The sequence below is a fragment of the Typha latifolia genome, chromosome 15 (genome assembly GCF_019914945.1).
Source record: "Typha latifolia isolate L0001 chromosome 15, TyphaL0001v2, whole genome shotgun sequence".
Taxonomy (NCBI): domain Eukaryota; kingdom Viridiplantae; phylum Streptophyta; class Magnoliopsida; order Poales; family Typhaceae; genus Typha; species Typha latifolia.
In genome coordinates, this window is record NC_133100.1 from 137,859 (window position 1) to 165,445 (window position 27,587).

Consider the following 27,587-nt stretch of genomic DNA (forward strand, 5'->3'; position numbering starts at 1 on the left):
CATTATAGATTAATCGACTTAGTATATTAATTTAAATTTAAAAGGATCTAAGTTACTCTTATTTATTCATCGGACCAATATTTATCAGAGACAAAGGACAAAAAAAAATTATTAGACGGCAGCAAAGTGATCCACCTACCAAGATCTATGGCAGCAAATATGGCCCTCATAAACAAAAGTGAAAATGCCTTTGTCCTTAAAATATTTATTTAAATGCAACCCACTCGAGAATACTTTTTTTCATCAGAAGTTTGTAATATTCGATAATTTATTCAATACCCCTCACCTCTCTATATAGTACGAGTTTAACCAACCCTATTTATACTAATTTTTATGTATTACACTTTTACCCCTATTATGTAAACAATCCTACTTAATTTGGTGTTATTACGGAAAATTTCGGGATATTAGATTTTTAAAATGAACCAAAAAGAGGAGTTGTATGAGAATCTCTTCCAAATAAGACTAAAATATGGATATTTATGGAAATATTATTATAATTTTGTCACATCAAGGAACGAAGAAGTTGATCATAATGGTGGTTGATAAGGTAACCTTTCAGATATCATTTTCTGAGAAGAAGATTACCAGAAGATGAGGAAGGAGATTTAAGCTTATTAAGCTGGGAATGACCAATGCGAAAAGTATCTTTGAAAGACAAGTAGATGACAAAGTGTGAGCAACCAATTAGGGTAATTCACACAGCTACAGGGAGAGAGAAGAGAAAACCACTTGGTGAAATAATCTTTGGGTTTCCATGATATGAAGGATAATCCATACGACTGAAGTGCTGGTACTTTTAAGTGTCTTTTTATGACATACTGTTGAACTACTAAAAAGAAATCACGAATCAGACCTCAAAAAGCAAATCATACAGAATCATAGATATTATATTTCTGACAGTAAAAGTATGATAATTTTACATACACCTGAAAGTAATATTGATGGGCAATTGACGGTTCAGTCTACCAAGTGAAGAACACTGCAAATCATATGAAATCGAGTTCCGAATCGTGGATGATCTGAGGATTGCACCATCTTTTGCGCAAGTCAGAACTCCAGTTCTTGTTCCGGTTAGTTCATAGCAACTCAAATTGCATGCATCTGTAACTATTAGACCTCCTAAAGTTAGCACATTAACAGAGAACATTAAAGAAGATAATGAACCACAAATGAGTACCTTGTTTACAATTAGCTTGGAATGATCTTGAGAAGCTCTATATCAAAGAGGAGAGTTTTGTCTATTAAGCCCTGATTCCTCAGAACAAAATCCAGAGCTCTTTGTCCCTGCCAGGTAAGTGTGGCAATCAACATTAATTGTTCAAAACTGACAGAATGCAACTCATCCATAGATTTAGTACCGAAAAATTTGTTGGCCTTGGACCGAGTTTGTTGAAGTCACTATCTGGATAGCCCAATTCTGGAGGTACTATTATCCTGCATTCCATCAAATAATCAATCAGTGCATGCATCTTCAATACAAATCTATCTGTGATAAGAACTCTTAGTATCCATATGTAGACATCGTGCATTATGTATGCACCATAAAACATGGATTTGGAGTAACACAAATTGCTGATCACTACAAATTTCCACCTTTACCTCTTCGGATTTGTCACAACAAGAACTACATGCTTCATATGTAGACATCGTGCATTATGAAGTCTCAGCTGGACCCTAGTGTGCATGAATCCCTAGAGAATACCAGCGTACAGCCACTTGCTAATCATGCGAATCACCACAGGTGGGTGAGCAGATTTGTGTTAGACCCTATAGCTGAAGTTTGTTGCATCCTGGGCCTGCCCAAATTTAGAATTAGGCATTGGTGGCGGCTCCTGTGGATGGCGGATGACTTCACATCAACCTCTCTAGGGTTCTGTACACACCGGAGAGAACTCCATAACTACCGTATTAAGTGCACACCTACATCTGCAATGTACTGTATGAAATCCTGCTACATGATTTCTGGCTCAGCTATTAATTAGAGATTGATGACACAGTTGATAAGTAGCTAAAAAGACCAGCTTCAAATCTAGTTAGTGAAAGAAAATAGTCATTAATTCTACCTTTCTGTAACTTATTATGCTTCCAGGAACTACTTTTTGGTTCTTCTGGTTACATCTTAATCTTAACATATGTTATTATCCTTCAAGACTATGAAGCACTTGTGGCATAGCAATATTTATGATAAATTTACGCATGAAGCAGATTTGCAGCAGATTATGGAAAGCTGAACGTGGCTTCCTGTTACTACAAAATCGAGAATCATATCCAACATACTGAAAGAATTATTAATTTACCTCCTGACACCTCCTAAAGCCATGCCTGCAACAGCCTCCTCAAAAGCTGGTATGACCTGATTACTCAAAACAATAAGCATTGCAAAGCTAGCATCCCACTTATTACTCTCCAAGTAGAAAACATCAGAGTGTAAATAATACATCAAATTAGAACTGAAAATTCAAATAAATGAAATTATCTCCTTTAAACAGGTCTCATGTCAGATTATCACATGAAGGATAAACTGAGGTAAGAAACCTCATTTCATTATGATAAAGAACGGTAAATTAAAACTTAATTAACTTAAAATATCTAAATATTTCACCAATAAACAAGACCGTGGAAGCCGAAGCAACAGTAAGAGTCAAAGAAAGGGGAAACCAAGTTACAATAAAAGTGATTTTGGGGGGGCGGGATCAGGATTCAGATACAGAATTAATGAGGACTTTAACACACTTTCAGTTTGTGTCTGTTCGACTCAACTAGACATGCATTCTACATCAAACGTCCGACTATGTTTGCAGATCTACATCAAGCAAAGAACGAGAAATAAACCACGAGATCTCCATGGCAGAATGAGGCAGATGAAGCCAGGCACTGTCAGAAACAACATTTCCCACTAAGATAAGAAAATTGGTGTAAGAAGATAACCTCAAATTGTGTCTGCCTTCTCACTCACATGAAACCCACAATTCAGACAATGACACACATCGACCAAAGAAAATTGTTTATTACAACTATATGAAGATTCATGAGTGACTGAAAAGATATGGATGTCTAGATCCTGAAGGATGAAAGCCAGAAACAAGAATGTTGGGTTTTCGGTCTCATCTCTTCTATAAGTATCCTTCCAGAAAGACTAACAGATTGGAAATTTCCTATCTATATGGCATTTGATATAGCTGACAAGTAAAAAATTATGAACACATTAGATAAGATCACAGGAAGCACATTAAATATAGGATAAAATGCAGAACAGCAGAATGGATCCCTGAACAGATAATGACATATACTGATAACCAGACATATAAAGGTTAATTGAGTATTCATCACCTCAACTGCAAAGATACCACTTTTGAAGTGGTCAACTATTCAATCACCTGTTGTGATCCAAGCTTAAACTTGAAGAAATCTTTATCATCTCCCTGCATATTGATAAGATATAGTATGTGATCTTAACAGTGATGTGGATATGCCAAAAGCAGTTGAGTAATCTCGGCTACCATTTTCTTTTAGTGAATTATAGCAAAGCTCATGTAGTAGGTCCGAAGGCTAGGTGGTTGTTGTTGTTGTAGCAGTAACAAAAGAAGATGAAGAAACACAGACTTTTCAGATACACACAAAGATTTTAATGAGACCTGATTTATCAGATGTTGATGTTGTAAAAAAAAATGAATAGAAAGATTTTTTTTAAAAATCCCGTGAAAAATCACGCTTTTTGGCAAAAAGAGAAGACATAGGATGATAGTAGTATAGGACGAGAATAGTAAGTACAATCTGTCCAAAAGACCCAAGTTCTATCTATGCAAAAAGTTTTTATCCCATATTAACAAATTCATAAGGTCTCCAAAATGTTATACAATGTGATTCTATGTAAGACAGAATCAATATACTTTTCAACCCTTATGTGCAACTTTAATAACTCTCAACATTTTAATAGTTCATCCTAGGTTTGTTTTCCCTATTTTATAGATAGAATTATCTGGCTCATTCCTAGCATATCCTATCATTTAAACACGTCACTCCGATTTTGAGTCCTTTGACATCACCTATAACATGTACCTGACCCTTGCTCGCAGCCTCAATAATAAAATCAGTTCAATAAGGTGACACAATGAAATATCGCTTACATTTCTTATGTTGACAATTTAATATCAACAGCATGTCAAAACAAAATTATAAGTTTGATATGTTCTGCAGCTGTAAGCCAAAATAGTTGGATTTGTTCAGTACCTCGAAAGAACCACCTTTCGTCTTGTTCCTAGCTTCAAAAATGCGGCCATAATATCCAATTGTATAGCCGTCCCAATCAACCTTAAATGCATTCATAATTTGAAATCTGCATCAGAGTGTGTGTGCAACTCAAACACAATTCAGAAGATTTTCCAAGTCTAGTTACAAGAAAACATGTCAGTAAGGTCTAAAGCAGATTGCATTTTAGTCTAGAAAAAACCTCATGTTCTGGATACTGTGCCAATAGATACTCTTATAGAAAAAAAAGCTTATATCAGGTATTATTAGATTATCTCACTTAGCTTGTGCTCTAATTTATATGACATCAAGCAAACGAGAACTTTTACCTTAATAAAACCTAGTTAATGAAATAAGGAGTCCAATAGCAAGTAGAATAGGAAGTTGCCACTTACCACCACCGTCTCCCCCATCTTTGGAGAGGGACCAACACCAACTCGTAAGTCCTGTTAAATGTAGTAATTAGAATTCTAGCTAAATTTGTCTCCATTATATGCATGTAGCAATGCATTACAGATAACCTTGTACTGAAGACCTGACTGTGTCTCAGTGTAATCTGGATAGCGCATTTTTGTTTTACCATAGTCCTTCCCACGAAGTGCTGGCACTGGGTCCAGGAATTCAAGAAGAAAAGAATTAGCGCTCTGTTATGCTAATAAACTTGTTCCGTTCTTTATGGTTAAAATTGTCACAGTGAAAAGGACTTAATTCCAAATAAAGAACAAAGACTAATATTTAGTAACTATGGAGAGACTTGTTGGGTAAAGGTGTACCCCATCAAGGTCCAGTACGAAGCAGGTGGTCAATTGTAATGGTAATTCAGGCATTCAATGAAGATCATCCCTGGTGATTATGAAGAAAAAAAGAAGGGGCTGATATTGAATTTTAAGCTAATTGCATAAATCTGCTTGGTTCTGCTGTTTGGGCTCTGCAACTAAAAAATAAGACTCTCAAAGTGGTTTTTGAACGTGAAAGGGAACTCCAGAAAAGGTGAGGATGAAGGTAGAACTAGATATAAGGGAAAGCATTTGTCTCTAGGAGAATTGAAAACTTCAGACAGATAACCAAATAAAATCTCAACAGAATTACTGAAACCTTCATGTTTGTGACCTCTTCGATTATGTCACATCTTTGTTGATCCAGAAACCAACTGGATAACCTTCTTATTAAATTATACACAAGTTAAATCCCTATCTCTTAGAATACGTTTTTGTTTTGTCTTACAGAGAACAGGAGCAAAGTTGTGAACCAGAGGACAAGTTTATCACAATACCTTTTTGAATATGTTCCATCTTTATCAGATTACTATCTCGCATGTGAGTAATAGTAACAAGCAGTCCCTGGAGTGGAATACAACCAGAAATTTCACATTTACATGGTTCCTTAGGTATGCATACAACAAAGAACGAAGAAATAATAGAGAAAGCTGAGGCTGATTTGAGAGACTAATTAAGCAGGCTAATCCCTTAATCTCATGGAGAATGTCTGAGGGGAGAGATTATATAGTAAATGTATCAACATTAGTTCAAGAAAAGGCAATTCAAAGAAGACTTACTATCAGCAAATTCAGATGCCACTGCCACTCCCTTGTCCAGAACATGCTGAAGGGCCCCGAGAGTAAACCCAATTGTCGAAAGCGATAATAGTTTCCGTCTTTCTAAAATTTTACCTAAAACCAACATCACTCCATGTAAATGAACAAGGAAAAAGAAGACCATGAAAAAAAAGAGGTGAAAACCCAGCTAAGCATCATTTAATAAGCAAAATAATTATGAATTCACTCGACTTCATGGCCTCAACACAAACAGCAACACATGCTGAAACATTTATAACAACCTTTATGAAGAATGTTGGAGAAATATTATATACGAAAGACAAATGAATCGCTAACATTGTCTAGCAATAAAATAACCACCATTCAAAACTAAGATAAAATGAGAAGGAACTGGTATTAATAGTGCTAAAAAATATAGTGAAGGTAAAGATTGGATTTTTTTTTTTTATAAAGCAAATGAATTGCCAGAGAACTCACCCATTGAGCTGGATACCTCCGACTCCGCAATCACTTCTGATTCCCGGTAATATCCTCCCGCAATCCACAACTTCCTTCTCTTTAATTCCATCTTCTGGCGTTCCAAACCATGCGAAAAAGAAAAAAGAAACGAAATGGATTCATATTTTCGATCCACAAATCTGCACAGATCGACAACTAGATTCTTAACAAACCTTAGGATAACAAAAAGATCTCGCCATGGAAGGGCTCGGAAGAAACCCTATAATTGAAGGCGACGCCATTGGCGTTCTCTGGAAGGAAGCAACGGGAGGAAGCAACGAGCAGAAGGGATCCGGCGAGAAAGAGGAGATAAAACGGCCGCAGTCTGTTAAAAAGACTGTAATGCCCTTATTCTAAGTACTGCAGCGGCGCAAGGATGAGGGCTTCGTTCGTCATTTGAAGGTGTGCTGCGTTCTACCGTCTTTCAGAGCTATCCCGAAGATAAGAGTACGTGGATTGGAGCGATCCAGGGACCATACAAGTGCTGATGAACCACTAATCGTAGCAGCATCATGGATGACCCTTCTCTTCACATCACCGTCCATTTTATTTCTATTTTTGGGAAATTTTAATTTTATATTCATATAAATTATACTGTTGTTGGGGTTATTTACAGAAAAAATCATTAGATTTTAGTAATAATAAAATTAAGTTTTTAAAACTAAATACTTTTGTTTTCTATACTAAAATACGTATAATTTATATAAATAATATGTAAAAAACTTATGTTTACAATGTAAAATTTAAAAAACAAAAATTGAATATCCCATCGTTGGTGTAGAGTTTTCTATTGGCAAAACTTTTGAGTATTACACAACTCTATCAAGTCAAAAAAATCCTAAACATTAACAACATTATTAGGTAATCACTAGGTATCCCTTTAGCATTGCTCATAGAATACAAGCAGATATGCTACAAGTTACGCCTTTGCGAGATTCTTCTCACTTATTCCACACTTCAGGACAGGAGAGTTCGCAAGAGTTGATCATTGCATAAATATGAATTTCGAGTACAGACTACAGAGATGGGGGAGACACGAAATGGAAGTTCACAATGCATACAATTGATGAGTTTATAGTAGAGCAATAGGCCCAACCTGGGGGAAGAATTATTCAGAACTCGCAGCCAGAATAAAACTGGCAGATTCAAGATGATAACATGCTGAACAAGCAAAATTATTAGTATGTAAATATCTAAACAAATCATACACTCCTAGCAGGCAAAAGCTCAGCCAATCAGTAGCTTGTTCTCCTCCATGAAGGAGTAAGTTGGCACCTCCAGGTTGAACGGTGCTGGGCCCTTGCGGATCCGACCAGAAATGTCATAGTGAGAGCCATGGCAAGGACAGAACCATCCGCCGAAGTCTCCTGCGTTGGGCAGTGGAATGCAACCCAGGTGAGTGCAGACACCAACGACTACAAGCCACTCAGGATTCTTCACTCTAGATGCATCCTCCTGGGGATCACGAAGGGACGCTACATCCACACTGTTCGCCAACTTAATGTCATCTTCAGTGCGGCGCCTAATGAAAACTGGCTTTCCACGCCACTTCACAGTGACTGTGGTCCCTGGCTCGATGCTGGAAAGATCGACCTCTAGTGAAGCTAGTGCGAGGACATCTTTACTGGCTGACATACTCAACACAAACTTGAGAATCAAGAGACGAAGCAATGAGGCATAGACAAATCTTCCTCCAGTCAAAACAAAGTAGGCGAAAGCTCGTTTGCTGGGATCTCCTGGAGGATAGCGTTCATGGTTATGCTCATCATAGACAATTTTTGAAGTTGGATTCTTGACAGCTGCCACAGTCGCAGGGAGATCTGCCAACCCAACATCGTGGTGTCTTGGGATGAGAGATTCAGAAGCAAAACCTGCAAAGGCTAGTGATCATCACTGAATGTATGGTAACTAATACAACTACCCAGAGAGAAAAGCTCAGTGTGCAGTTAAAAGGGAAAAGGAAAAAACAAAAGTCACTTCTGTAAGTATGGATCAACCTATGAAAGAATAAACTACACTCATTGTACTAGCAGATCTAATTCACACAGCATAACATGCAGATGGATATAGTAACACAAACAATTGATAAATCAAGCATGATGTAAGACAAGAGGGGGTAAGCATAATGAAGTAACCTATAGAAGTGTTGAAACGAACTTGATAAAACAGTAAAACAAAGCTCTAACAAGAGAATTCAACTTAATAAAAAGGTTGAACAGGTAAAAACCTCTACAATAAAGACTAGCAGTGCCAAGGTTTTAAAGACTGCAGCGGTAGATAGGCAAACAAACAGTGGGCGGTTGACTAGGCAGATGCCCAAAAATCAAAACAATTAAAAAATAAAGAAATACATCTAGAAAAATAAACTATTTGGGAAAATTTGAGGACTTACTTCATGGTGACCTGGGCAGATAAAATTTAACAATCTCAGTCATATATAAAAGAATATATGAGAATTCCAATGGTAGAAATTGATCCAATGAGAATAACAAATCAACTAAGATCCGAAAAGGTACTATAAGAAAAAACTAAGCTGATTGCCCACAAATTTGTGGAGCAGGAGCGCTTTAAAGACAAGTAACAATGACCAAACAATCAAAATTACATCTTTGGAAATTAAGGACCTTAAAACCTACCGTCATACTGATTCCTATAACTGAAATTAGATAATTCATATTCAGAATATGGTAAATTGATAGAAAAATACAAAAACACATTGAAACCCTTAATGTCATACAGGATTAGGAGAGGGAAAAGAACCCTAGATTTATTCAAAGAGAATAGGAGACAACCAAAAGACAGAGAGAACCCGAACCTCTGGCCTAACCAAGAAAACCAGATTTGAAAGCATATCGGGATAGGGAGAACAAGTGAGACGCCAAATCATCTCTTGAGAAGGCCAGATAAGCGTGGATCCAGATTCTTTGAGGCAAGGGCAGAGGAGGCAAGGCTCGACTGCCATGAGAAGCAATGCGAGCAGATTATGGTATACAAACAATCATAACTTAGTTCTTGACAACAACGTCAGATGTTGCTTTTCCAGTAGGATCATTCCAACCATGTAATGCATACCACAGATTCAAGTAACCTTTGACTTTAAGCATGGCTAGAATATCAATGCACAAGAAGGTAGCCAATAAATCACCGCATTAGTTAGGCCTGACTGAGACATTGGATGATATCTTGAGTACACAAGGTCCCATCATCATATGGTAAGAATTAACGAAGCTCTAGGAAAGTTGTGACCTCAACCGCAAAAACAGCCTACCAATAGTCCTTACAAGAACAAGACCCCTTTTCAAACCGATGAAAACGGATCCTATCTCTCACCACAATGACACGACATAGAACCTTTGATATCATCTTCATCCACTCATGGCAATCATTGCATGTTCGGAGATTCTTTGCCACCAGTATCTCTCTCCCAGGGGCAGTCTTAAGCACACAATAAGCCACTGCTAGCTTCTCACTGTGACAACTAAGATTTTCCTCCCGTTCCTCTTCCAATATATCCATAGTAACCAGCTCAATCATTGGGGCAAATCCTTCAGCCTTGACTCTTTTTGCCAAACTATTCAAGATGCGATATATACCATCTGTCTCAGGATGGGATCGATCACCAGCTTTAAATTGGTGTATGTTTTGCCCGAACTCCACCCAACTCAAACCCCGATTCTTCCTAATCTTCTTTTCCTTCATCACTTCCCACACTTTCTCAGCATGGTCCCATCTCTTTGCAGATGAGTAGATGCTAGAAAGGATCACATAATCCCCACTACCACAATAGGCCATTTGCCCAATTGCAACCTCGCCAAGTTCAGCATGTTTATCTCCTCTACAACCACTAAGCAATGCCCTCCATATTGCAACATCCGGCTCCATGGTCATCGACCTTATCATATCATATGCTTCTTCCAATAAACTAGCTCTAGCTAGTGCATCGACCATTGCACCAAAGTGCTCGATCTTTGGATCAATCGAGTATTTCACTTTCATCATATCAAAATAAGAACGAGCCTTTTCTACCAGACCACAATGGCTGCATGCTGTCAACACTGCAACAAATGTGACCCCATCAGGAGTCAAACCTTCTCTCTCCATCTTGGAGAACACTTCACTTGCATCTAACCCAAGCCCATGTATCGCTAGGCCGTTGATCATCGAATTCCATATGGAAACGTGATTCCTCTCAATAGAATTGAATATCTCCCTAGCCACCTCAATCCTTCCACACTTGGCATACATATCAATGATAGCTGAACTAAGTATATGATTGAACTCCACCCCATTTTCTACAATCAATGAATGAACCCACTCACCATAACCACGGGCACCAAGACGAGCACACGCCGACAGCACAGCTGAGAACGAGAAGCCATCGGGCTTATAACTCAAACCAATCATCCTGCCAAAAATGCTCATAGCCTCCTTTGGGCGCAAGTTCTTCACAAATCCAGCAATCATGGAGTTCCATGAAACCAAGTCTCTACATGGCATTCTCTTGAATACACAATTAGCTTTGTCCACTTCTCCTCTTTTAAACAGCTCCATTATCATCAAATTCCCATAGAAAGGATCGATATCCCATTTCAAATTCAAAACATCATCGAACAACATTTGTGCTTCCATTATGTGATTGTGGTCAATGTAGAATCGGAATAGCGGAGTTACTACAGACCCATGAGACAAGAACCCGGTTTTAGTAATCCTAACATGGATTTCCATGGCGGCTTCAAGGTTTGAGGATTTGTTGCATGCTTTCAACAGAAGATTATGGGTTCTATGGTCAGGTTTGAAGTCTATGAAGAGGAGCATGGCCCTGTGATCCATGATAGCCTTATCAAAAGAACCCTTTTCTAGGGATGCTCGGAGGATGGAGTTGCAAAGAGGAAGAAAATGCTTGCTAAGGCGCTCTGTTGAATAGTTGGGTTGCGAGATAGTAGAAAAGGGCCATTGAGATGAGGGTAGTTCGATACACAAATGAATCATAGATTTTCTGAAGTTGTAGCTTCTTTTCTTTTTTTCGAACTGGGCTGGTAATTCTGAGAACAGAAAGAAACAAGCACGTGATAATGCAATCCTAGAGGTCTTGAAGATCATTTGCATGTATATGATTACTCAGAAATATAGACTTGTATTTGTCAGTATATGCATCTTATAATCATTCATAAGCAATAGTGGCTTCTAACCATGTCGTCGTACATTCGATTCCCAGACTGCAGAAAAGAATAGCTTTTTTTATTATTCGTGAATCTCTAAGTCACTGTCCTAACCCTATAGGTGACGTAGGCCTCAAAAAAAGTTCCACCTCAAAAAGATCATATAGTGTATCATAAGCGCGACTATTGATGCATTCTATCTATTCTGTCAGTCTAGTTATACATCATATGAAACACCTCAGGAGCAACTCCTAACCTCCATAAGCCATTTTTTTCTTTTTGATAGTGTTCGCAGGCTATTTGGGCAGAGTTTAGCTCTCCCCTAATTGGATATAAGATCCCTACTTGCACAAGCGAGCTCGTTACTCTTTCTCTACATACATAATCCCACAAACTGCTCATATGAGCTTTGAACCCAGGGGATTAGCATCACGTACTATCCTGTTTTGCACTCTTGCAAGCAGAGCCCTTTCAATATTCGGTATTATCCTCCTTTACATATCATATCAGGACAGGGATCTATAAGGAGAAACAGGAACAGATGATATATTTTTTAGCTCAATACGGATAGGTCGAACTTTAATTCTTCTTCTGGATTAACTAAGAGTTAAGCCTACAAGAAAGTATTAGCAAATGCATCCAGTGCTACAGGTATTCAAAATTATGCGAAATTTGCAATTCGCTAGAGAACAAGTAAGAGTATTAACTAAACTATAATTTGATATTTCTTATCATGCATTCTTTAAGATAAAAGCATAAAGGATCTTAAAAACTGCCACCTTATCATTACCTCGACCATGAAACTAAATAAAACCTATGGATAATGATAAATTGACAAATAAATACAAATACACATCGAAGTCCCTTATACTATACATGATAGAGAGAGAGAAAGAAAAGAATCCTAGATTTAGTCAAGGGGAATAGTAGACAATCGGAACATAGAAGGAACCCTAACCTCTGGTCGAACCTAGGAGAGCCGATTCGAAGGGAAATCGCGAAGGGGAGAAGGCGTTAGACGACGAATCGTCTCTTGAGATGGCCGGATCGGCATGGATAGGATTCCTGGAGGCCAAGACGGAGGAGGCGGAGCTCGGCCGCCATGAGAACGATGCGAGCCTTCTCCCTGCGACCCTCAGCATTCTCCCAGTTTTCTTGTGCTCCGAGCTCTCGGGATTGTAGGGCTTCGTTCGATCGAGAGAGGCAGAGGAGGAGGGGGGGTAGCGTAGAAGACGTGGAAGTAATGGGGGAGAGCTCAGAGATTTAATTAGATGGGCTAACAATTAGGCCCAAACTTTGCATCCTAGTTATGGGCCTAAACGATATAAATGATGAGGCCCATTTTATTTTCTTCGAATTAATATACACAAAAAAAAATTAGATAGTATATATCTACTGTAAAAATATTTTATAATAGGATAAACAAGCATATAACCTCGAGTTGCTTTTTTTGATTAATATTTGATAGCTCGATATTTGATATATGATTTAATTAATTCTTCCTATAGCTTAATCAAATGTTAAGCTTATTAAGATTATAATTTTTAAAGGGATATTGAAGTATTTCTCTATTATTAATTAAGTTCATTGTGGTATATTTCTTTAGACAGCTAGCTCAGTGTGTATGTGTGTGTATATACATATACACTTGCAGTTGCATGCTGTACATAACATACCTTTAGTCTTTAAACTGATATAAACTTTGTTTGCATCTCCAGAGTCGAGAAAGTAACGCACAGTGAAAATTTATCGTAACCGATAGTTAACCGAACTCAGTAAACTCTTTAACTAAATACTAATAGTTATAGAAGAAGAAGAAGAAGAAGAAGAAGAAGAAGAAGAAGAAGAAATAGAAGGAGTTAATAGCCAGATGAATCCTGTCAAAACCGTGGATTCTGACATAATACCTGAAGAACAATCTGACAAAGACGAAGCCCAGAAGACACAGAATGACACAATCAAACCCAAGCACTCTGGCCCAGCAACTCATATCAAAATTTCCTCAAAAGCTAGCAAAGTGAATTTAGGACTAACATCTCAAGACCAGAAAACTGCAGATCACAAAGAGATTGAAGATGGATTTCTCAAAGCTGGTCAGCGGAGTAGCAGAGGACCCACGACGGTATGGACCAGCAGTGAACATGATAACTTTGTCTGATGAAAATACCAGAGCGTCTATGTCACAGGTGATGCAAGAAACAAAGAAATATTGAATTCTGGAAGCAGAAAAGGCCCGGAAATGGGTGCTAGAGTTAACAGCAATGTGCAGAGCATCAATAAATCACAAGTAAACAAGCTGAACCAGTGATTCAGACGGCTAGAATACTTTTTTAAGTAAGAGGTGCCAATTCGCACTTGGATAAAAGATTACCTCACGAGCCCAGAATCAGAAGAAGGTGCCTTCGTGCGTTGTTTTCATGGAGAGCGAGAGTGATCCAGAGAATCCTCAGAAGCCACGGCGCCATGGATGTCGGTTTAGCTGCGACGAGAAAAAGGACCAAAAGGCTAATCATGGTGAAGTATCCACTTCTAACTCCAACCACTTCTGGCATGTCAGGAAGAGCTTATGGATGGTGCTGTAATGGCGCATACCTTTTAAGTAGATCTTGAATGATATGTATTTGTCTAATTTCCAATTATCCATTCAGTCGTTTGCTACTGAAATGTCTATTTTTCCCTTCAAAAGAAGGCACGGATGTTTCCCCCTGTTTCTTTAGATTAATTCTTTAACTACAAAAAACTAACATAAACAAATGTAACGTAAGTGACCCATCAACTAAAAGGATCCTCCTCTGCTCTTCCAACTCTCTGAATTCAACTACATCCTTATTCTACACTACACTCCTACTCTCTTCCTAGCTGCAGCTCCTTTGTCTTGAAGATAAATCTTCAATCCTAGCTATTTGGGTCTTGACCAAACGTTCCTCTCAATCCTATTATCCTATTACCATGCACTTGTTTTCCCTTCCTCCGAGATACCCATCACCTCTTGCTTCCAAGCATCAGTTCAACCTAATGAAACTCTCACCAACTCCTTCTCCTCCTCCATTAACAAACTGATGCATGCCAAACCCTGCAACTGGCCTGCCTATATATGAGCCAGGCACAACTGAACATTGTACATCTCACAGTCATTCACTTCTAGCTCTCTTGGAAGAGAATTAAGGATGGGTTTCTCCTTCTTTGGCCTTCTCTTGCTCGCAATCTTCTTCCCCTCTGTTTCACTCCCTGCTGAGGCTGCCATTAAAAGATACCAATTTGATGTGAGTAATTGATTACAAACTCTTTTTAGCTATATGTTTATGTTTCGTTAGAAGTAGTACATAAATGAGTTTCATGTTTTTTTTTTCCTCTATGAACCATAGGTTGTTGTGAGTAATGTGAGCAGACTATGCCATGCCAAGCCTATAGTTACCATTAATGGGAGGTTCCCTGGACCAACCATCTATGCTCGCGAAGGAGACAGAGTCATCATCAATGTCACCAACCATGCACAATATAACATGTCCATCCATTGGTATGCTCATCTATATCAAATACTCTCATGCAATTACCAATTATCTTCGAGCCTTGTATTTGCCATTAATTGTACCATTAATTTTCAGGCATGGATTGAAGCAGTTTAGAAATGGATGGGTTGATGGCCCAGCTTACATAACTCAGTGCCCAATCCAGAGTGGAGCAAGCTACACATACGACTTCAATGTGACAGAGCAAAGAGGAACACTATGGTGGCATGCTCATATCTTGTGGTTGAGAGCCACTGTTCATGGTGTCATTGTGATCATGCCTAAGAAAGGAGTCCCTTACCCCTTCCCACAACCAGATGCAGAAGCTGAACTTGTCTTAGGTGAGCTGGTGATGGTTATAATTAAAGCCTAGTGCGCAAAGAACTGTATATTAAGACATGATATACACTGTTAATCTTATTGGGGTTGTAGGAGAATGGTGGCATGCCGATGTCGAAACCATCGAGGAGCAAGGCAACATGCTTGGCTTGCCGCCGAACATGTCAGATGCGCATACGATCAACGGAAAACCAGGGCCTCTCTTCCCCTGCTCAGAAAAGAGTAAGCTCTCATAGGTTTCTAACTTTTTATTGCGTTCTAGCTATTACTTAGTACGAACTGTACAAGGACTACCAATGTATATCGTATCTTTTAGATACATACGCGTTGGAAGTTGAACAGGGCAAGACTTACCTCCTCCGGATCGTCAACGCTGCACTCAACGACGATCTCTTCTTCGCCATCGCCGGCCACAATATGACGGTCATCGAGATCGACGCGGTCTACTGCAAGCCCTTCATCACAGCTGCCATCTTCATCGCCCCGGGGCAGACAACAAACGTACTCGTCAAAGCCGATCAGCCCTCCGGCCGGTACTACATGGCCACTCGAGCTTTCAACGACGTTCGAATTCCGGTAGACAATAAGACGGCGGCGGCGATCCTACAATACAAAGGCGTCTCTACATCTATAATCCCGACCTTGCCTCAATTGCCTGCACCAAACGATACGACATTCGTTGGCAGCTTCCATGACAAGCTGAGGAGTTTGAACTCTCCCCAGTATCCTGCAAACGTGCCCCTCAACGTTGATCGCCATCTCTTCTACACGGTTGGGCTTGGAATTAACCCATGCGCTACTTGCTTAAACGGTACACGGCTAGCTGCCTCGTTGAACAATATAACCTTTGTCATGCCTACCATTGGGCTACTCCAAGCACACTACAATAACATCAAGGGAGTTTTCCGGCTAGACTTCCCCGATAAGCCGCCGACGGCGTTCAACTACACCGGCGCGCCGCTCACCGCAAACCTCGGGATGTCGAAAGGGACGAGGCTGAGCAAGATCACGTTCAACTCCACCGTGGAGTTGGTGTTGCAGAATACTAACCTTCTCTCCGTGGAGTCCCATCCTTTTCACCTGCATGGCTACAACTTCTTCGTCGTCGGCCGGGGGATCGGAAACTTCGATCCGGCGAAGGATCCAACGAAATATAACCTGGTTGATCCACCGGAGCGGAACACAGTTGGGGTTCCTACAGGAGGGTGGACTGCAATAAGATTTAGAGCTAACAATCCAGGTGAGAAATATATATACATATATAATCTTTTCCAGCACTAATTAAGAACTAAGATGGAACTAATAATGAACGTTTTCACCCATGCCAGGTGTTTGGTTCTTGCACTGTCACTTGGAGCTCCACACAACTTGGGGATTAAAGATGGCATTCGTTGTAGAGAATGGCAGCGGAAAAGAGGAGTCAATCTTGCCGCCTCCCAAGGATCTTCCACCTTGCTAGGGGAATTTTTTTTCTTCTTTCTCTTCTCTTCTTTGTGTTTCAATTTATGAAAAGAAAAAGTGACCAAATGGTTGTAAGCCAACATTCATTAAAAATTGCAGTGAAGTTTTACAAATGATCTAGTATTCCAAAGAGTACATTGAATATATATTTATTGATATAAGAAGATGAGATGAGATCGATGAGATCTACTTGGTGCAACCACCGGGTCCGCCATAGTAGAATTTGCCAAAAGTCAAACTTACCAACTTGATGACGATCCTTGTTACTGTTAAGGTAGTCGCCGTGCCGAGAAATATACTGCACACCTTTAAAAACGTCAACGCGATGACAAACTCCACCCTTCTCAAAGTCAACGTACCTATATCCTATCACACCAAAGAGTAGTATGATAAAATAACATTCTTTATTAACTGATGATATCTGCTATTTGAAAACAGTTAGCTAGATTTAATAAACTTGTTATCTTCCTCATATACTATGAATATTCTGAATGCCATGTCATACACTGTTCCCTTGTCAGTAGAAACTGGGTCGATAACATTGCTCGGAGTGATCACAAAATCCTCTTAACTTAGATGGGGGCATTACCTATCAAACTCTACGAGAGTTAGTAAAATATATTTATTATGATCAAGAAAGTCCTAAGTTCAACTCTAATATTAAATAATATTATAAATAAATTATTTGATAGTTTGGTAACTTAAATTGATGTAGCAATATAGCATCATGTATTCTAATATCCATCTGCCTATTATTCCACAAATAACATAAAAAAAATTGCATTAATACTCAATGTATACTTAATTAGCGGAGTTATCAAGTCTACAGTAACTCTGCCTATCTTCAGATTTTGAGTTGTATATTGCCCACTAATTAATTATTGAGCAAAAGAGGGAGGGAATCAGACTGCTGTGCCTTGAGTCTTTAACTGGTATGAACTTTGTTGGCATCTCTAGAGTCGACAAAGTAACGCATAGTGAAATGTTAGTGTGACTTATCCATGCTCATGCTTATCGTGACTTATACATGGCATTGTTTTATTCACGATGCTCTATATCCACTTGTATCACTCCTTAATTCCAGCTGCATGCTCTACCTTTAACTGATGCAAGTGCAACCTTTATTTGAATCTCTAGTGTGGAGAATTATTGTAACGCATAGTGAAACTTATCGCGACTTATCCACGCTTACGTCCGTTATAATTAATTTTCCGGATAACTAAGCTTTATACGTTACTCTTATGCACTTCTCTTGCACGTGTCTACTCGCATGGGAGCGGTTGAAACAGAAAAGGATTCAACACGTGTGAGGTAAAATTACATCTCACGTAATTTATTCTCAGTTTTTAGACATATAATTTGTATGAAAAAACTTCCCAGTTATGATATTTACGATTTTTAACTCTTTTATTTTGATTATATGCTCTTTTATTTCTTTAACTCTTTCAAATTGAAAGAGTACATTTAAATGTGTACCTTGATAAAATTAAAATATATATATTGTATATTTTTTATATATAATTTATATAGATAACGATAGTAAAATAAAATAATTTTAGGACACAACAGTTTTTTTTTTCTTTGCTTAAAATAGATAAAAAGTGTTTAACAATATAATTTAAAGATTAAGAAGCCCAAAATTATTAATACTATAACTAAATTTTTTTTTTCATGCATCTTGCTCGATAATAAGGCTGCAAATAATAAATTAAAATATAGGATGAGAAATATAACTTTTCTTAAACTCTCTAGATTATTTATAAATTTTGAACTACTTAAATATCTTAAACACTCCTTTTATTACATTTTCTTTATAAATTATCACGGGTAAGTATTTTGATATTTTATACAAACGAGGTTGAATGGACAGGTGGCGGGATTTAAAAGGCAAGCTACGTGATGGGCTCGAAGTAGTACGGCGGGTGATGTACACTGCAGTGGAGGGGACCCTTTTGGGTTGGCACTGGCGCTTGTATTATTAAAACACGAGATACATTAAATATAATGGAAAACGTATGGCAAGTTAAAGCAACGCATCCCTTCAAGGATTCGCTCAAAGATCTTTTTTCTCCTCTTTCCGCGAGAGTCGCCTCTTGTTCCCTAAACTACCCTTTGGATACAGGGAGGATACGATATACTAGCGTATCCATCAAATACACTGAAAAAAAAGGAATACCTCAAATTCCGGAAAATATAAAATTAAAAAGAAAAATGGAGTGGTAATTATGATATTTTAAAATGTTTTGAGTGAATATTACGCAAAAGACCCTTAAATATATGTTGAAATAATAATCTCTTTAAAAAAAGACACAGTCAACGTAATATTTGGACCAATACTATCCGAGGGCAATATTGTCATTTTGGACTCATCAATCGTCATCCCTTACCATTTACCCTCCAATGCCGCGGCATTTCTCTTTCTAGTCGCTTACTATAAACCAAAGAAAGCGACCAGTCCGTCTCTCTCGCCAAGAGGTAGAAAAGAAATTTCAAACCCCCTCCATTTCTATTTTTTCAAAACCCCGCCTCTTCTTCTTCTTCTTCTCCCCTGCCATCTCCAAAACCCTAATCCTCTCCTCTTCTCCTCGCTGTCTCCTCCAATGGCGTCAGATCTCCCGTGCGACGGGGAAGGCGTGTGCATGATCTGCAAGGCGGCTGCGCCGGAGGCGGAGGTGATGCTCTGTCGCACGTGCGCCACCCCGTGGCACGGGCCGTGCCTTTCCAAGCCGCCGGAGACGCTCTCCGGGGTCGTCGACTGGCTCTGCCCCGACTGTTCCTTGCCGGACGACCTCCCCATCGCCGGCACTGGCGCCGCAGCGGCGCCGTCGGCGGGTGCCAGCGCTGACCTGATTGCGTCGATCCGGGCGATCGAGGCGGATGGCTCGTTGACAGAGCAGGAGAAGGCGAAGCGGCGGCAGGCGCTCCACGGCGGCGGCGCGACGGCGGGGGATGACGAAAGTGGAGAGGAGGAGGAGGAGGAGGAAGGGAAGAGTAAGAAGAAGGCGAAAGCGAGCAATGACGTTCTTGATCTTCTCGACGAGAAGTTTAACTGCTCCTTCTGCATGCAGTTGCCGGAGCGGCCCGTGACCGTGAGTTCCTTGCTTCTCTTTTTAGTTTTGATGATTTCTTATTTAGCAATTTTCTTATATATCCAAATGTTGTATTGGGAGTTGCAAGTGAAGAATTTTGAATTTTTAGATGGCGTGCTTGTTTTAGATATTTCCTTTCAACCGGATCATTGTTTTGACTTTTATGTTTTTACTCTTATCGGAGATTATGAAGTTTTTTTCATGCGCTTGTGTATAGTTTTTCAATAATTTTGGAGGGCCTTCACTTCAACGTTGTTTCTTCTCTTTTTGCTGGTCTATCGATTATTGATGGTCTCAGTAATCCTAGATTGCAGGTAGTTTCTTCTTTCGTGTTTCCTCTCTGATTTCTTTGGGATTCATCGTTGAGTCAGTTGGTGAATCAGAAATCTTTGTGTCGCAGTCATACTACTCTGTAGTATGGCTGTTGTCATAAATTAGAACTTAGTTTAAATGATTGTATCTGTAGTATGGCTGTTGTCATAAATTAGAACTTAGTTTAAATGATTGTATGTTGTTACTGAAATGAGATTGTTGGTCTCCGAAGCATTGAATGCATTCCTTATCTCCTTAAATGAGATTATTGGCCTCCGCAGCGTTGAATGGATTCCATATATTTTCCCAGGCCGGGTTATAATTAGCAAGTATTGTTTGTTTGTTTGTTACCTTTTCTCCATTGGCATTAATTTTTGTAGATAAAACATGAATGATGCATTGAAGAATTTTTTTTAATATAATCCTTTCCTCTTTTACTTTATGTCGTATATGAAGTACCTATTAATTGCATCTCTGAATTCTAAATGGCCACCTGGTCTTACCTTAAACGGCTGATGCAGCTATTCGTTTTCATCTGTCTTTTGGTTCCACCATTAGACATTACTAAACTTGTTACTTTCATGTGTTCTCATTCACTACGTTACATGTCTCATGAAAGCAAAACTGCAACTTAACTACTTTTGGTGTGGGTAGATGACTATTCCATAGAGAATTAAAGATCATAGATGCTAATCCAAAGTTTTGGAGGGGGTCAATACTTCACCAACAGGCCTTGCTACTATTGCCTTGTGGTATAAGTTTCTTAGATGAGAAAGCAGAAAGCTGTTTAATGGATGCATTGATAAAGTCATCTTATTGAGTTACTTCGGCATACAATTTATTTTGGTCAACGGTTCCAAATGCTGCGTGTTATCTCAGATAATGAGTTAATGACAAACAGATAATGAACAATATGTTTTTGCTATACAATATTCCAAGTACATAACTGCTGCACTATAGTTATTACTTATTAGACATGATTACTGCTTACTATAGCTCTTACACATGGCCATTTGACAGTTTGTATGTAAATGGGGAAATTAAAGAAGAAATGGAAAGAATGAAATGAGACTAGGTAGGCAGCAATAGGGAAAATACAAATAATAAAGAGTGTATAGGAGTAGCAGAGGGTTGACTATGGTTTGAGTGGCGAACTTGAGGAGATTGAGGAGCATGAGGAGCCACAGTTAGACAGCAAGAAAGGTATTATAGGAGAGGAAGAAGAGATTAAGAAGGATTGAGACATTGCATTAAGGGAAAGGGAAAAGAGGAGTGCACTTATGGGATGCAAAAGAGGATTAGAGAGGCCATGCTTGCTGGCAGTTTAAGAGAGAGGAAAGATTTGCAACCATAAGTTGCTCTCAACTATTTACCTCTAGCTCTTGTGGAAGGATAGAGAGAAGTGGAGTGCATTAGGACATTAAAATTGGAGTTGGCATGTATAATGATTCTAGTCGTATTCTCATTCTCAGTGTGCTTGTTGGCACAATTGAATCGTCTAGGAGATTCAATTAAGCCATCAAACACTTGCACATTACACATTCGCTTCACAGTAAATCTATTCTCTTGGAGAACATATGTGGCCAATTAGATGATGTTTTGGATATGGTAATAGGCCCCATATTTTGGGGATCCCTATCACTTGCACATGTGTCAACCACGCTTACACATCCATCAACCAACTTCCACGGCACGCTTACACATCCATCAAACAACTTCAAGAGCATGCTTACACATCCATCGAACAACTTCAAGAGTACACACTTGGTATAAAAAGTTGCTATGATTGGTTATTTTGACGGTGTCGAATAGATGAATATTGAAATAAAATAATAGAAAGTTAATACAAGGATGAACGAAGTTCGTATTTTTTTGTCTTGCATTTATGGCTTGAAATAATAGAAAGTCAACAATGAGCAAATGATTTTTAAGACATTAGGCACAAAATCTTGGTACAAAACATAGTCGAAGTGATCTATTGATTACGTGATCACAAATCAATCTTCATAAAACTTTTCATTGCTTCATGAAAGGAAACAATCGCTTGTAACATGATATTAACCATCTAAAAATTGGTGTCATAATATTAATCAGAGATATTTTTGTGAGTGCTGATAATAGTAGAGAGGAATGAGGTATTTACATTGAGATTATAAAGAGAACTCTAAAGGGGGATACTTTGAGATGTTGAGAAATTTATAATTTGATGACCAATATCATCTCAACTCTTAACTATCAAAGTATTATGAATGTCAAGCATTTTTCTTGGGGGGAAATGACACCTAGTAATGGACCACATCCAACAATTTAAGTATCACAACCTAGGTTTTCTTTGAAAGAATAGAAATGACAAGGCAAGAAGTGAATTATGTGTTCTCATAATCAAGGTTTGGAAACTTAGAATCGTAAGAGGGATCATGATCATTATTGGCCGTCCAAAAAACGATATGTATTGATTGCTAGGATTGAATCATAGTATATTTTTATTATGTAACATTCTAAATATTATTTAAAAATACAGACAAATTTCTAAAATTTATATAAAAAAGGAGAAAATAATAATTATTTGTATATAAAGCCTAAAAATTAAATAAAGATACCAATTTACTCAAAATTTTGATGAATACCAAGTTGGTTGTTATAAATAGCTAGTGAAGAAGAAGATGAAGAGAGAGAGAGAGAGAGAAAGGCAAAATAGAAAAAAAAACTGCAGTTAAGAAGAGAAAAGAAAGAAAGAAAAAATAAAAAAAACCATATACCCGAGGTCATCGGAGTTTGCCAGAGTTGGATTTGCTTGTCGAAGTTGGACCTCAACGTCGGAGAAGCAATAGCTATGGTATAGAGAGAGATTATTGATGTCCCCGACCAATTTTTTGATCCATGCTCATAATTACAGTGAAGTGATTTATGAGGTTATTTAGAGTAGTTCCCAATTAAGATGGTCACCATGTAATTTAAGATGGAAAGAAGTTAGTTGATCATTGAACATGCGAATCTCTAACTTTGTATCACTTGCCTTCGCCTCTTTTAAGATTGTAGGTCCAAGAGTCCGAAGTGTAATGATTGTAGTTCTATTTCAAATATGCTTAGATGCTGGTCATTTCGATAGTTAATGTTGGATAACGGGGCATAGTCTTTAGTTTTCTTTGATGTTCTTTAATAAAATTGTGTCCTTTTTCATTTCTATATCATTCTTTGTAATTTCTATGTGTGCTACATATGGTTGTCATCTATTTCTCCATTGATATACCTTTCATTGTTTGTTAGAATATAAATAATAAAAACTATCGTTCTCTAACAGCTTAAACTTTTAGAGTTGGTAAGTTAACATGGTATTGAAGTATGAGGTTGTATTACAGTCTATTTAGCTTTTATTTAATTTCTTGATGGTTTTTTTATTTGGCAGACACCATGTGGTCACAATTTCTGCTTAAAATGCTTCCAAAAGTGGATCGGACAGGGCAAACTCACGTGTGCAAAATGCCGATCATCCATTCCGTCCAAAATGGCATCCCAGCCTAGGATTAATTCAGCCCTTGTTGTCGCTATACGAATGGCGAAAACTGCAAAGACAGTTGCTTCTGGTGGTCCAGCACATGTATATCATTTCATGCGTAATGAGAACAGACCTGAAAAAGCATTTACAACTGAGAGGGCTAAGAAGGCTGGAAAAGCAAATGCTTGCAGTGGCCAGATCTTTGTTACAGTTCCACCTGATCATTTTGGTCCGATTCTTGCTGAAAATGACCCCAAAAGGAATAGTGGTGTTTTGGTAGGGGAGTTGTGGGAGGACCGAATGGAATGTAGACAATGGGGTGCCCATCTACCTCATGTTGCAGGAATTGCTGGCCAATCTGAGTATGGTGCTCAGTCAGTTGCTCTTTCTGGAGGCTATAAAGATGACGAAGACCATGGAGAGTGGTTTCTCTACACTGGCAGGTTTATTCATTTGACTTGATTTCTTATCCCTAGATCAGTTGGGTCATTGTTTTGTGTGATTTCTATTATATTAATTGTCTTAAGTCTCAGCATCAGCTTTTGTGGAGTTGATACAACTTTATTATTTCATTTTTCCTTTGATCTATTTACTCGTTGGTTGCCTTGTTGGTCTAGTTTCCTCAACAATGTTACATTTTGTAACTGCTCGTCATAAGTTTGTTAACATCTCAGTTTTCCTTTGTGAAAAAACTGTGCAGTGGTGGTAGAGATTTAAGTGGCAACAAGCGAACAAACAAGGAACAAGCCTTCGACCAGAAATTTGAGAAGCTTAATGCAGCTCTGCGAGTGAGTTGCTTGAAGGGTTACCCTGTTCGTGTAGTGAGGTAAGTCTTGTGGTTATTACTTGTCATATTTTGTCTTAACAGATTGACAGGCAATTGTATATTTATAAAGGGCAATGTCTATCCTCTGCTATCTGCGTGCATAAAGACTTTTGATTGTGCTGAAATCTTTGCTAGGAATTCTCTATTTTTCTGTCATAAGCTTTTATTCAAGCTGCAGCTGTGATCAATAGTTTTTAGCTGGCAGGGAAATGATGGAATTACCTTTTATCTAATGATACCCAATTAGAAATTTAGAAGTTATAGTACTAAATGGTGCATGTATATATTTTATTGGTGATTAAACATTTAAACCCCTTTATTTTTGAGCCCATGTCCCTCCTGACTTTTTAACACTATAACTTGCTGATTCTATTTTAGCTGTAAGTCACATTCTTTATTAACGATATCTTTACTTGGAAGGTCTCATAAAGAGAAACGCTCTTCGTATGCTCCCGAATCTGGTGTGCGGTATGATGGAATATATAGGATTGAGAAATGTTGGCAAAAAGTTGGGATTCAGGTAATTCTCTCTTGTTTAGGCAGAGGTAATAAATATCCCTTATTTAGTACCTCTTTTTGTAGACCAGTTTTGGGAGAAAAAAAATTCTTAGATCAATTGATATTTGTTCTGCATCTTGTCTCAGGGTTTCAAGGTCTGCAGATATCTTTTTGTTCGATGCGACAATGAGCCAGCACCTTGGACCAGGTATCTTTGATCTTTCATCCTTGCATTTCATCCTTTTTTGTTCTTTTCAAGATCTATGCAATATTATTGTTGTCTAATATTTTATCCAACCACATGACAGCGATGAACATGGTGATCGTCCAAGACCATTGCCTTCTATTAAAGAATTGAAAGGTGCAACAGACATTACTGAGAGGAAGGAAAGTCCAGCATGGGACTATGAGGTATAAATGTGCTGTCGAATTTGCTTTACAACATCTTGAGTCATGAATTGATTAGGCTAGAGACTTTGTTTGCTTAAAGCAATTCCTGAAAAATCTACTGTGGGCTATTCAAGTTCCAATCTTTTAGCATTTACTGTGATATTTATTACCCATTTGCATTGAAGAATTATAATAACAATTTTGGTAGTAAATCATAGCATGCTTTTCATTATACCGATATATGCTAGGTAAGTATGTTGCTCAATATCTATTTTCCATATCTACAGATTATCATCATTGTCCTCTAAGTCTCCACTGTGCAGAGAGAAGATAATAAACAATGAATAGAAGTGCGTCAATTGATAACATGCCATTTATAATTAGAAACTTCTGTAATTGAAGTAATGTTGTATCTCTTTTTGTGTAACTTAAGGTTTTATTTTGTAGATTTTTATTGTTCTTGATGAATTGGACTTTTAAGGATTACGAGAAAATCTTTGTTTTAACTTTCTGCCAAATAGGAAGAGGATGGCTGGAAATGGATGAAGCCTCCTCCTGTAAGCAGGAAGCCTGTTATAACTGGAAACCCTGATGACCAAAAGAGAGCCAGGAAAGCAGTAAGGCTTGCACAGAATACATCGGTCAGGGAGAAGCTGTTGAAAGGTTTCCACCCTTCCATAATATGTTTCATTTGCTTTTTTATCATGGCATCCTTGTGTTTGTTGGTGTTTTATATTATGTCTGCATGCTTTTCTGCTTTCTATCATCTAATTAATTATTGATTGCTTGGGACTGCAGAGTTCAGTTGTCTTATATGCCGCAATGTGATGACTTCACCACTCACAACTCCCTGTGCTCATAACTTTTGCAAGTCTTGTTTGCTTGGGGCATTTTCTAATCAGTCTTTTGTGCGGGAGAGAACCCGTGAAGGTGGTCGGACCCTGCGAGCACAGAAAATTATTAAGAAGTGCCCTGCTTGCCCAAATGATATATCTGATTTTATACAGAATCCCCAGGTAACGCCTATTCAAAGCAAAGCATCATGTTCTTGAGTTCTTGCTCTTCCAAAACACATTTGAGAGCACTCACACTAAAGTATATGCTCGTTCCAGGTCAACAGAGAGTTGATGGATTTGATCGAGTCACTTAAACGAAAGAATGAGGAGGAAAATGAGGATAGAAGCGAGGTAGTGCTAAAATACAATGAGAATGTATATGATAATACTATGGTGGAAAAACAACTGAGCAAAGATGAAAGTGCAAATATGGAGAGCAAGTTTGCATTAGAAGATGCCAGTGATTGTGTAGATGATAAGAACTTGAACGAGGAAGAATCTGCTATTGGAGAGGATAACAAGATTGGATATACACCAGAAAAAGGTGCAAATTCCGCCAGTGGAACTGGATCTATGTACTCCTGCAAACGAAAGAAGCAAGCTGTGAGTGGCCCAGGTGGTAAAAGGACCAAGAAGAACAGTAAAGTTGACAATGATGGAGTTGGCAACTTTCAGTTAGACTTTAAGAAATCTGGTGCTGAAGTTGACACCGACATCAACCTGGATGGAAAGTCTGAGGTTGCTGCTGCTGATTATGAAGTTGAAAATAATGGCGGGAAAGGACCTCAAGATCTTATAGATGATAAGTTTGCTGGTTCTCTGAAGCAAAAGATTGTTAAGAAGACTGGGAATGCGAACTCTGAAATAACCAATGCTGAGTCACCATTAAGCCCCCTCCATGTTCCAGCTGATGACGACGACTCCCAGTAATCAACTTATCAAGTCAACATTTATTTACTATGAAATGTTTTCTCTTTTTTGGTTTCTTTTCTTGCGGTTCTTTTCTGGGGAAACGTATTAGAAGTTCTCTAAAGATAGCAGTGAGCAACATGTTAAACCTCAGGTTTTGCAGATGCCTCAATATCTGGCATCTATATGTGTCTGAACAGTTCTTTTTGGGCCCTTTAATGATAGTATCGTCAATGTTTCATCTTTCTCATGCAAATCTCACATTATTTTCTACTTGTATATGAAAAATTTTTAGACACAAGTATGTATCTAAATACTAGGCAATGATATTATTTGTTCGCTTAAGTAAAAATTCGTTGAAATATTAGGAATGAAAGCAGAGATGAACGCCAAGATTTTAACGTGGAAAAAATCAAACGGAAAAAAATTACGGATTCAAACTCGGATCAAAACCAATCA

At 38.3% G+C, this 27,587-nt stretch overlaps 4 protein-coding genes and 1 pseudogene across 6 annotated transcripts; 2 read left to right on the top strand and 3 right to left on the bottom strand.

Moving 5' to 3' along the window:
- Positions 1-872: 872 nt before the first annotated feature.
- On the bottom strand, positions 873-6,666 carry LOC140801612 (peptidyl-prolyl cis-trans isomerase FKBP19, chloroplastic). Of its 3 annotated transcripts, XM_073156799.1 has the most exons (12): positions 6,478-6,587; positions 6,284-6,377; positions 5,807-5,920; positions 5,525-5,591; positions 4,773-4,858; positions 4,647-4,697; positions 4,234-4,314; positions 3,381-3,425; positions 2,301-2,356; positions 1,362-1,437; positions 1,181-1,287; positions 873-1,110 (listed from the first exon to the last, which is right to left on the bottom strand). In XM_073156799.1, the coding sequence occupies exons 3-11, from the start codon at positions 5,849-5,851 to the stop codon at positions 1,192-1,194; spliced, it is 603 nt and encodes a 200-aa protein (XP_073012900.1). In that variant the 5' UTR covers positions 5,852-5,920; positions 6,284-6,377; positions 6,478-6,587; the 3' UTR covers positions 873-1,110; positions 1,181-1,191. The 3 variants fall into 3 exon arrangements, with proteins under 3 accessions (XP_073012900.1, XP_073012898.1, XP_073012899.1); XM_073156797.1 differs by lacking the exon at positions 5,525-5,591 and having other exon boundaries at positions 6,478-6,666; XM_073156798.1 differs by lacking the exon at positions 5,525-5,591 and having other exon boundaries at positions 873-1,104; positions 6,478-6,632.
- Positions 6,667-7,531: 865 nt separating this feature from the next.
- On the bottom strand, positions 7,532-8,946 carry LOC140802126 (cytochrome b-c1 complex subunit Rieske, mitochondrial). Its single transcript, XM_073157562.1, has 2 exons — positions 8,910-8,946; positions 7,532-8,175 (listed from the first exon to the last, which is right to left on the bottom strand). The coding sequence occupies exons 1-2, from the start codon at positions 8,944-8,946 to the stop codon at positions 7,532-7,534; spliced, it is 681 nt and encodes a 226-aa protein (XP_073013663.1).
- Positions 8,947-9,436: 490 nt separating this feature from the next.
- LOC140801609 (pentatricopeptide repeat-containing protein At5g50990) lies at positions 9,437-12,686 on the bottom strand. Its single transcript, XM_073156792.1, has 2 exons — positions 12,422-12,686; positions 9,437-11,346 (listed from the first exon to the last, which is right to left on the bottom strand). Exons 1-2 carry the CDS (start codon positions 12,603-12,605, stop codon positions 9,569-9,571), a joined length of 1,962 nt encoding a protein of 653 aa, XP_073012893.1. The 5' UTR covers positions 12,606-12,686; the 3' UTR covers positions 9,437-9,568.
- Positions 12,687-14,548: 1,862 nt separating this feature from the next.
- LOC140802074 (laccase-2-like) lies at positions 14,549-16,862 on the top strand (annotated as a pseudogene).
- A 2,336-nt stretch (positions 16,863-19,198) lies between these two features.
- Positions 19,199-27,378, top strand: LOC140802412 (E3 ubiquitin-protein ligase ORTHRUS 2-like). Its single transcript, XM_073157931.1, has 9 exons — positions 19,199-19,861; positions 23,580-24,112; positions 24,370-24,495; positions 24,916-25,015; positions 25,140-25,201; positions 25,302-25,404; positions 25,905-26,046; positions 26,182-26,399; positions 26,496-27,378. Exons 1-9 carry the CDS (start codon positions 19,373-19,375, stop codon positions 27,147-27,149), a joined length of 2,427 nt encoding a protein of 808 aa, XP_073014032.1. The 5' UTR covers positions 19,199-19,372; the 3' UTR covers positions 27,150-27,378.
- Positions 27,379-27,587: the final 209 nt, after the last annotated feature.